The sequence below is a fragment of the Parathielavia appendiculata genome (assembly GCF_033297405.1).
Source record: "Parathielavia appendiculata strain CBS 731.68 unplaced genomic scaffold N657scaffold_7, whole genome shotgun sequence".
In the NCBI taxonomy this organism is placed as follows: domain Eukaryota; kingdom Fungi; phylum Ascomycota; class Sordariomycetes; order Sordariales; family Chaetomiaceae; genus Parathielavia; species Parathielavia appendiculata.
In genome coordinates, this window is record NW_026944226.1 from 21321 (window position 1) to 31501 (window position 10181).

General features: G+C 55.1%; 3 protein-coding genes across 3 annotated transcripts; 2 read left to right on the forward strand and 1 right to left on the reverse strand.

The window, feature by feature from the left end:
* The first annotated feature begins 6185 nt into the window (after positions 1 to 6185).
* Positions 6186 to 7038, forward strand: N657DRAFT_645691 (uncharacterized protein). The gene has a single exon (XM_062792991.1). It carries the CDS (start codon positions 6210 to 6212, stop codon positions 6750 to 6752), a length of 543 nt encoding a protein of 180 aa, XP_062646752.1. The 5' UTR covers positions 6186 to 6209; the 3' UTR covers positions 6753 to 7038.
* Positions 6848 to 7332, reverse strand: N657DRAFT_443513 (uncharacterized protein). Its single transcript, XM_062787399.1, has one exon. It carries the CDS (start codon positions 7278 to 7280, stop codon positions 6942 to 6944), a length of 339 nt encoding a protein of 112 aa, XP_062646753.1. The 5' UTR covers positions 7281 to 7332; the 3' UTR covers positions 6848 to 6941.
* Positions 7333 to 7936: 604 nt separating this feature from the next.
* Positions 7937 to 9312, forward strand: N657DRAFT_645692 (uncharacterized protein). Its single transcript, XM_062792992.1, has 2 exons — positions 7937 to 8772; positions 8839 to 9312. Exons 1-2 carry the CDS (start codon positions 8134 to 8136, stop codon positions 9298 to 9300), a joined length of 1101 nt encoding a protein of 366 aa, XP_062646754.1. The 5' UTR covers positions 7937 to 8133; the 3' UTR covers positions 9301 to 9312.
* The last annotated feature ends 869 nt before the right edge of the window (positions 9313 to 10181 follow it).

Sequence of the window (10181 nt, forward strand, 5' to 3'; positions counted from 1 at the left end):
CCTCTTGCCCTGAGCCTCTGCAGTAGCCTGTCCTTGAAGACCCCATTGTATGCACCCTTCACATCGAAGCTGACCAGGCTGAGCACTTTCCTAGCCCTCCATACTTTGTAGATTTGTTCTTGCAGCAGTAGGAGAGCTTGCTCAGTGGAACGTCTCTTCCTAGCTCCAAAGTGGTTTCGCAGGTAGCAAGCCAAATGTCTCTGCAGTATAGGACAGGCGTTCCGCAATCACTGCCTCCAGCATCTTGCCGAGTGTGGAGAGCAGCGAGATGGGTCTCCAGGATTTGGCTAGAGTGTAGTCGCTCTTCTCGGGCTTCTTCAGTAGAATGATCTTGGCATTCCTCCACTGATTAGGGATGTCGCCATCTCGAAGTGAGGTCTGGAATAGGAGGAGCACTCTGTCTTTGACAACTGGCCAAAGCTGTCTCCATACCATTGCTGGCAGGCCGTCCTCCCCAGGTGCCTTCCATTGTTTAGCGGACATGACCTTTTGTTCCACTTCTTCCATCGTTAGATCCGGCATGTCTACTGGCGCCCGGTGAGGGCGTTGTCCCTCGTCCTCAATCCTGGCTGGGAGCGGTGGAAAAAAGGTAGCTAGTAGCGTTTGAGCTTGCTCTGCTTTGCCTTCCGTGACGGAGCCGTCTGGTCGGATAAGCGGGGGGATTTTGTCACCCATAGTGCCACTGTCGGTTTGCAGGTACTTTGCTGCCTGCCAGATGTTCGCGTCGTCGGCAAGGAAGTCGTTCTAGTGTGAGCTTTTCTGTCTGCGGATAGCATCGTGGTATTCCTTGGCTGCCGTCCTGGTTCCTTGCTCGAGCTCTAACGATGTTTGCCCCATTCTGCGCCGTGATCTCGCCTGGTTTCTCCAGAATGTGTAGGTCCGGCGGAGCCTTGTCAGGTCTGTTGTCCACCAGCGCTTGGCGTATGGTGACGGTTTGGCTTTGGGTGTCAGGCTGTAGACTGCCTCAGTTACCACTGCCATGAGCCTATCCGTCTGCTGTTGGACGCTGCCATCCCAGGGGACGTTCTCTAGGTTCGACGCCACCCTGGTCCTAATTTCTGTCCACGGTGCATTCTTGAAGAGAAATCTCGTCTCCGTTGGGCGGTCTTCTATTGCAATGTCGAATGTCGTCTCGATCGCTCTGTGATCAGATCCGTGGTCACAGGGATGGATCCTGCACCTAAGTAACTGGTCTGCGAGTTCTGCTGAAGCCAGTACCAGGTCGATCGTGCTTTCTACGTCCCCCGACTGCCATGTCTTCGTGCCTCTTGGAAGGAGGCTGCAGAGGGAGTGTTCATCCATGAGGTTGACGATGCGGTCTCCTTCACCTCGCCTCAGTGGTGAGACATCGTCTCCTCCCCAGAGCTGGTCGTGGCGGTTGAAGTCACCCGCCAGAACGACGTCTGTTCTAGATCCCGTTCCGTTTCGGAACCTTCTGATTAGCCGATCAAGCTCTCCCATTGCGACGTCCAGAGCTACGTCGTTGCCACCTTCAACGTAGATTGACACTATCAGCACTGTCCGATCTGGGAGTCGAATCTGTGCTGCAGTGAGGTCTGCTGACGGCGCTGGATTTGCTCGACCTCCATGTCGCTTCGTACCCACATCATGCTCCGGATTGGCCAAGTTGTGTTCCACTTTGTCGTTGGTATCAACTTGGTCCAGTTGTGATGTCCCATTGGGACGGTCACCACCGCTTCGTCCACCGTCCTCGCGTATGGTTCTGAGACCGCCAACACTGCATAATCCTTCAGGTCCTCGTCGTTTAGCAGACTTTGCTGCACCTCTCTCCGCTTGTGGACATTAAGCTGAAGAATTTTGAGCGTTCCGTGTGCCATTATGCAGCCAGCGCACCCGGCAGTTCTTGCTGAACGATTCGTGTGGTCCTCTGCAAAGCACGCACTTCATCACTGTGGCTTGACATGTGTTGTGATGGTGTCCCTGTTCAGCGCACCGTCCACATGTCTGTGGCTTCTTGCATGCAAAAGCCTTGTGGCCCAGTTCTTGACAGTTGAAGCACTGGGTTGGACCCTCCCGGGGTGCAAACGCAGCTGTGTAAGCCGATTCCCCAGCCAGATGGAAGTAGCGTGCATCCAGGAGCCGTCTCGCTTCGCTGCCCTTGGTTACACAGACAACCATCGAGCCATACGCTTTGCCAGCGTCTTTCCTGCTGAGCCAGGCGATTTTGGCAATGTTGACTTCGTTTTCTCTTCCCAATGCTTCCGCCGCTCCAGGGAGGATATTCCCCTCTACATCAAGGACTGCTGTCCGGTTGGCATTGTCGATCCTCACTGGGTATAACTGGTCCCTCAACACGCGGACTCCAGGAACGTTGATCTTCTGTGCCGCTTGGGCCTCGCCTTCGTCCCTGCAAACCACCCTGATTCGATCTGGGTTTCGGGCTTCCTTTACCACCGCCGTGCATCGCCAGTTTTCCTTGTTCTCCTGTTTCCGGATCTCTGCCTCAATAGTCTTTCTGATATCGGCCACCTGAACCTTCCCCTTCTCTCCATCCTCCACTCTAGATGTATCGATTGTGCAAAACAGTGTGTCGGTGAAGGTCGAAGGCGTCGTGTTTGGCAAGGAGAGGGTGCGCAGCCCGCTCGGTTGGCTCGACGGTGGTGTGCGGGCGACGTCGGCGTACGATGCTCTTGGGCTTGACTGAGCTAAAGCCGTGAGGACCGGGTTACGTGCTAGAGCATCGATCTGATCTCGGGCCTGTCTCAGTTCCTCTGATAGCTGAGTCCTGGTGTCCACCAGCTGAGTCTTGGTATTTGCCAGTTGGCGGTGCAGTTCCTGAATCGTTTCTTGCTGCTTGTTCACTGTGTCGCGTAAGTCGGATATTATGTCACGTTGCTCGGCGATTATCTTGCACATCTCATCTCGATGTTCAGCGATGGCCTCCAAGAGCCTCTGCAGCGCCGTCTTCCCCCCTTCGGTCTGGCTGTTGGTGTTACCCTCGCTTCCTTGTGCGTGCGTTCCTCTCAAAACGGCCGTCCGTGTGGCGTTGTTCGTGGCCTTTCCCGACGTGGTGACCGTGGTTTCGAAAGATTCCATCGCTGCTCGCACTTTCGCGCTCGGTTTCGAGGCGCGCGTTGATCGCCTTGGCGATGTAGCCTGGTCGGTCGCGTCGACCGTGGCCGGGTCTGCGCCGCTTCCGCCATGCCGCAGACCCTCAGCCGGTAGTTCGATCCTGTCAGACCGTAAAAGGAAAATAGGAATATGCTCGATGATTGTATGCTCTTCAGTCGACAATGATCTGGTCTGTGAGCTCTTGCAAGCAGCAACTGCAGTGGTGGGGATATCCCACCAGCCAGAGTGGGGCAGCCTTATCTTATCTACTGTGGTTGCGTGCATAAAGAAAACCCCCCCATGTCAGGTACCTGTGGGGCACAGCAGGCTGACGCGTTTTGGCCAATCAGCTGAACACACCCAAACTTTCCACTTTACTGTGGAACAGCGTCTTCTAAAGCATCTCTTTATTTTCGATAACTCACAACAGCACTATGGCACGGCCACAGGGATCCAGCGGTACCAAACAGCTTACTACCGAGGGACGCCAGCGAGTTCGGGTTTTATATTTTGATGCCAGCAAAAACCAAGCTGAGATCCAGAGTATTACTGGCTATACTAAAGCCCAGATCCGGACCGCTATTCGCGCTCGCGACGCCACTGCTAGGCGGAGTACTGGCCGGCCACGGACGTTAACACCAGAGCAAGAAAACGAGCTTGTTCAGTATGTCGTTTCCAGTAAAAAAGCTCGTCGGATGGGCTTCCTTGAGCTCTCAACAATCATCTTCGCTGGGGTCTTTGGCGTATGGGTGATCAAGCATGCTCTTTATCGACTGGGCTTCCGCCGACGAGTTGCTCGTAAGAAGCCACCGATAACCGAACGAACCCGGAAACTCCGAGAGACATGGGCCAAAGAGCATGAACATTGGACCCCTGAGCAGTGGGCAAAGATCCTTTGGACCGACGAGACCTGGGTTACTGGTGGCCCGCATAGGAAGCAGTATGTAACCCGGCGTCAAGGCGAGGAGTGGGATCCTACGTGCATTGTGGAAAAGCATCAACGCAAGGTGTTGGACAGCAACAGTTACAGGCTCGAATAGGCATAGACCAACCAGGTGACACTGCATCAATTGAGGCACAAGATGAAGCTTGAATTAGTTGTCTGAAGCACGCGTCATGTGTGTGTTTTTCTTGAAAGAACCGAGGGCTTCGGGACCCTCGCCAGACCCTGCTTTTGGGTGGTTGACGAGTCTTCCACGCTTACTGCATTGGGCAACAGTGCCCAGCCCCTGAATCCAGGTGCCAAGGAGCCAGTTCAGTTCAACACCTTCCTTCTCGAGCCTTCAATCTAGCCTCAAATACGCCATTGACAAGCTCGAGAAGTATCTTGATATACTAGATGAGACCCCTGCTTATTAGGCAACTCTTATTCTGCACCCGGGCTGTAGGATGAAGTGGGTGAAGCTGTTTTACGAGGGCAACGACAAGAGGATCTTAGAGATTCAGCGGCGGTTTGTAGCCTACTTCGATGTGCACCACCCAGCAGTCGAGCCCGCAGCACGCCCATGCACCCCGGTTCTAGTCTATGGCTTTGGAGATAGCTTTTATAATACGCCAGTTGCCGGGGGTATTGTAGATGAGGTTGAAGAGTATTTACGAGGGCCTGTACACCCCGTTGACAATCCAATACCATGGTAGTTAGCCCGGAAAGACGAGTATCCACGTCTCACGAGTATGGCGCTCGAAATACTCTCGATACCTCCCTGCGCAACGGAATGCGAGCGGACCTTCAGCCTCACTAAGCTCACGATAGGGTCACAACGACACTCCCTTGGTGATGGTACCATCTCAGGGCTTCAATGTATACGGAATTGGGCGCGGGAGAGTCCGTTGGGAAGGTTGTGGCCTTATGACAGGCTTGGTGGCCCAGTTTTTGTAATTAACTGGTGTTCGGAATAACCTCCGAGCCTTCTTGGCAAGTCTTCCAAGTCAAGTCAAGTCAGGGGTCGTTCAAGTCAAGTCTTGCACAGATTTGTCAAGTCAAGTCTGCCGCCAGACTTGACTTGACTTGACTTGTTGACAGCGCTGGACGATATACTGGCGGCAAAGTGGCCCTCAGAGAGCAGCGAATCTGGTTCAGCATGCGTACTGTTACGCCATATGAAGAGGGTGACTGCCCGGTCCGCGCGGTTGAGGCGAGACTGACTGGAAAGTGCACGGGATGGAGCCTGTTGGACGTTTCTCTGGTGTAACGGCTTTCCAAATGCTCCTTTGCAGTGAGTTGAAGAGTGGAGTGATGACAGGAACGCGTGTCTCGATTACATCGAGAACCTTCACCAAATCCAGGTAGCCTCCTCTTCCGTTTTCCATCAGAACATCTCTACGCAGAGCGCTAAATATCTGTTGCAATCTGGTCAAAGACATAGATATCAACAGCCAAGGAAAACTCCGCACTTTCTTGTTCGATCCTGACGGAAGGCAGGCCAGGGAATACTTCGTCACAGCACACCTTCTCAAGATCTCACGCCAGCATATGGACGTCCTGCCCCCTTCGCTTCGGCGTATGATGTCAAAGTGGGCGTGGACTTACCCCGGCGCGGAGGCCGATCCCACTCAGCGTTTCAATTATGACGCCCGGCATTGGCGCTGCTGAAGAACCGGTCCCGACTGATCCGCCACGCTGACGATCGGCACGGGAAGCTTGCTGAGAGAATTGAGGAGAGGTCGCGCGAGCTCTTGAACCTTAGGACACTGTGAGGAATACTCCGTCCAATCGGTATAATCACCTCGCACAGGAGAAGCATACCGCTGACCGTAGCACAGCTGATGATCTCCAAGGATCCGCTTTGAAAATAATTCTCAGGACTGCATGCGTGAATGAGCTTACCTGTTCATTGAGAGTAAAGGGACGGCGAACAAAGACACTTTCATGCCTGAACGGCGGAACCATGTCCATTGTTATGTGTGGGAGCCAGAGTCTCATTGACCGGATATGATGGGATTTCGGTACAATCAAGCTACTCCTGACAGTTATTGCTTTATCAACAGCAAAGAGTATGTCATGATTCAGGGACTTTATTTATCATTTTAGATCAATTTTCATTAAAAGCCCCGGATTCCTGACACCAACCTTCCTCATGAGGATTTACAGGTACATACTTGCACCAGCTATCAACAGGCGCCCTTCTCCCAGTACCATGACAACACCAACAACGCCAACCTCATTCCTCGACCTCCACACCCACCAACTCCTCCTCATCCACCTGCACTTCACCATCCACTGGCCCGCCACCACCAAGCAACCCACCACCCAACAACCCGCCACCTATTACTCCCAAAAATTCGACCCCGTCGCTTTCGCTGCCGACATCCTCACCACCAGAAACCCCTCCTTCTCCCCGGACGAAATAAACCCAAACGCCTTCCTTGAATCCCTCGACGAGACCTGCCTCGCCCGTATCCACGCCCTCACAAAGTACACCATGTACCGCTTCGCTCAGCCGGTCGACTACCAAGCCGAGAGGTGGTTTGTCTGGCACGGAGCCCCGGGGCACAACAACAGCGAGGCAGCAGACTCGAGGGATGATGCGACTGGAAGGGTGGGGATCCGCGGGTTGAGCGCGGCGGAGCTGGAGATGCAGTTGAGGATGGTCAGGTTGCGCGGGTATCGGGATTGGGTCAGGGTTGAGATGCAGGTGGTGATTGAGACTGGGAGGGAGTTGGGGAGGAGGGTAGGGTAGGCGTCTGGGAGGTTGAGGAGCGGCCCGGCAAGGGGAGGAACATATTGTGAGAGTTGAGGTGAGAGCATGGGAGACATCCGGGATGGAGGCTTGGGAAATGACTGGATGGGTGCGTTTCAGGGATATTTTGCGTCCTGATGGCTGGGACAGATGTATTGTGGGTAGCTGCTCGTGGGTCGTGGAAGGCAACTATAACGAGTGGTTGGGGAAGGACGGGTAAGAGGAGTGAAGTACAGGACACGCAGAAGTAGGGAGAACATTCATAGGAATAATCATGAGACTGGAGTAAGAGGAAGAGAGAACCAGAGTCGCAAATGTGAGGGTCCAGCTCCGGCGACGCTTACTATCTTTGAGCCGGAATCGATCTTGCCGGCATGTTGTCGAGGGCTGGCGCACCGTAGCCCGTGCCATAGCACTGATAGAGCCAAACTTGACACAACCACAGTACAGCCATCCCAGGAGATTTGACGCCGCTGCAGAGAACCCTGTAAATGCAGGACTGCGGTTCATCTGCAATGTCCCGAACATCTGCGACTGGCTCCCTGAGGGGGCTTGGCATGCAACCGCACTTGGCTTGCAGGACTATCAGCTTGCTGCCCGGGGATGAGGGCGGCCAAAGCTTCTGGAATGAAGGGAGATGCAGCTGGCTGTGTAAAAGTAGCGGCTCGTCGGGTAACCCTGATTGTTATGGTTTGGTGGAGGTGTGCCCGTGAGATACACTCAGACCAACTCCGCTACCGCGAAGACGTCTACGTCAGCATGAAAGAGGTGCTTGATGGTAAGGTATCATTAGAACTCGGCGATGCGCTCAAGTAGGGTGAAAATGACGGGGCGTTGTGATCTCTTAACGTCAACCTTGCAGCAGCGGGACATGGCCCCCGAGCTCTGGAATCTTTGTCCCAAGAGCAAGCAACTTTCCTAGAAACCCATCGCCCGGCCGTGGCAAGGATGATATTCCGCCACCGAGACGGTAAGCATATCCCCGGTGAAAGTGAGGGCACCGGTTGGAGCTGGCCGGAGCAGATGGGGCAAGACCAGGCCGCGTCTCCTGCGGCCACCCTCTAGACCCACGTCTCTGCAGCGGCATTGCAGCAGCGACTTCTGGGCCCGCTTTGATTCGCGGTCAAAGGTTCCACAACGATCTGTCCTTCCGGCAGGCGGCTGACTGCTTCAGGAGGCTGATCCCGGGGGGGAATTGCTTCATTATCCCAACCAAGCCGCCCGCCGTACCTGCTTCGTGAAGAGATTAAAGAATCAAAAACGTTCTCCGACGGCGTCTTACTTGGATTGGATAGGCATTTTAGCTTCGCTTCAGATTTCGTGTGGTGTTGGGACATAGCCTGGAGAGGGCACGATACGGACGGCACCGAAACCGTAAACGATGTCGAGGACACGAGGTCCACCGCGGCGGGCAAGTAGAGACAAGGCCGCTGGTTTGGGCCTAGAGGAGACTCAAGCAAGAGTACAGCAGTCGAACGTCGAGACTCGGCGGCGCGAGTACCGTCCGATTGCGGCGCAGCCACCGACGTCGGCTCCCGGGCCGGACCCCTTCCGATACCCCCCATCCTCGGCCGGACTTCTGCCCCCGACCAACCCCGACACGGCCCCCGCCGGACTTCGCTCAAAAAACACGCAGATGGAAGACGTTCCAACGGACGCAGAGCATCTCGCAAGTGGATGCCCGGGATCGGATACTGTTCGCGACGAGACAGCCGCGTTGGCGGAATACACCTATTCGATATACAACCATGGCACGTGGACAGCCGAAGATGACAGGACGCTGATCCAGGCCCGAACGCGCGGGCAGAATTGGGCCGACCTGCAGCGGACGCATTTCCCGACCAAAACAGCCAACGCATGCCGCAAACGGTACGAGCGGCTTGTCGAGCGGCAAGGAATACACGATCATAGCGGTCGGAGGTTGGAGATGGTGGCCAACGAGTATATGAACATGCGCAAGGAGATCTGGTCTCCTCTTGCGAACCGGCTTGAGATGAAGTGGGAGGTTGTCGAGGCCCTGGTAGGTGCTTGGCCGGGACTGCCTGCTACCTATTGTCGTCAAGGTGCTGACCATGCTTCGGTGCAGTGCATGGGGGCTGGCCTGAGGGCGATCCAGTCTAACGCAAGGTCGTACACCAACAGAGCGCGGCGGGACAACAGGATATCGCAGAAGACGCGGGAGGCGCAGGCCGATGCGGCGTCAGTCGGTCCGGTGTCAGGAGCGCTGCCGGTTGGGACCGAGTTTGGGACGGCGTTTACCGGACGCGGCTACGACCAACTAGGACACGCGGACCGCGGGACCCTGACAGGGAACAGAAGTAACACAGGCCTCATGCCGCCGCCCCCATTCATCCCGGGGCCCGGCCACGCAAACAGCACCTGCCTGCCGCCTATAATACCCACGCCGCAGGTTTCTTTCCAAGGGCACATGGACGGCACGCCGTGGTCCTTGGCGGGACCATCTCGGCCGGGTGCAGCCGCCGACCCTCCGCTGTCAAGTAGTAGACCTCCGGGCTGGCAGGGTACCAACTTTCCGGGCCCTGGGTGAGATGTACCTGATGTTGGGGGATAACCTCTAGATGCAGTCAGGCGGCATGCAAATAATCTCAGCCTGGAGATGCAGCTCGCGGTCAATGGCCTCATTTTTGACTACTGTAACTTACCTTAGACAGCAATAGAACGATGACGCCACGATAGATGACCCGGAGGTCCGTAGGGGTTTCGGGCTCGCAGGAAGTCGCATTGGTGGCGGTCGGTGCGCGCACAACGGCGGCTTGGTTATCGGGTTGTGCGCGAAGATTGAGCGCTGCAAGTCGGAGTGTCCGGGCAACTTCCTGCTCAACGTTGAGGCCAATGGTATAGTAAGGTACCTTGCCTGAGAAGTCTGGTTAAAAATTTTTTGAACATCAGTTTGGGCTGCAGTAACAGCATGCATGGAGCGGTACATAACTTGAGAGGATGTGACTCTGCGAGGGGCTGCGCTCTTTCTTTCCAGGCTCTGCTTGTCAATAACAGGATGGAGGGACTGTCTAGAAAGCACCGTTATGTTTTAGAGGTCGAATCGGGTTCTTCGAGGGAGGCCAACGTCGCGTAGGCAAGGATGATCACGCAACCTCGTAATTAGACGTCTGGACCCCGCAACGGAATCGGCCCCACAATGGAATCCTGGCACCGCACCACCATTCCAGACATGACTAACTTCAACTCAACACAACTCATCCACTTCTGGGCCAAAATCAACATGACCGCTATCCGGGAAGAGCTTATTCAATTGGCTATAGCCGAGGTTCAAGAAGGCCTTTGTTCACAGAAAGATGCAGCGGAAAAGTACAGCATCCCACAGTCTACCCTGAACCGACGGCTTCATGGCGCCCACCCTCGACAACAAGCCAAAATCCACGAACAACGGCTCAGTCCTGTGCAAGAGAG

Bases quoted from the DNA above. Each gene is read 5' to 3' on its own strand.
- N657DRAFT_645692 (XM_062792992.1), top strand. From the start codon at position 8,134: ATGTCGAGGACACGAGGTCCACCGCGGCGGGCAAGTAGAGACAAGGCC. The intron at 8,773-8,838 runs GTAGGTGCTTGG...GCTTCGGTGCAG, and splicing joins GGGAGGTTGTCGAGGCCCTG to TGCATGGGGGCTGGCCTGAG.
- N657DRAFT_645691 (XM_062792991.1), top strand. From the start codon at position 6,210: ATGACAACACCAACAACGCCAACCTCATTCCTCGACCTCCACACCCAC.
- N657DRAFT_443513 (XM_062787399.1), bottom strand. From the start codon at position 7,280: ATGTTCGGGACATTGCAGATGAACCGCAGTCCTGCATTTACAGGGTTC.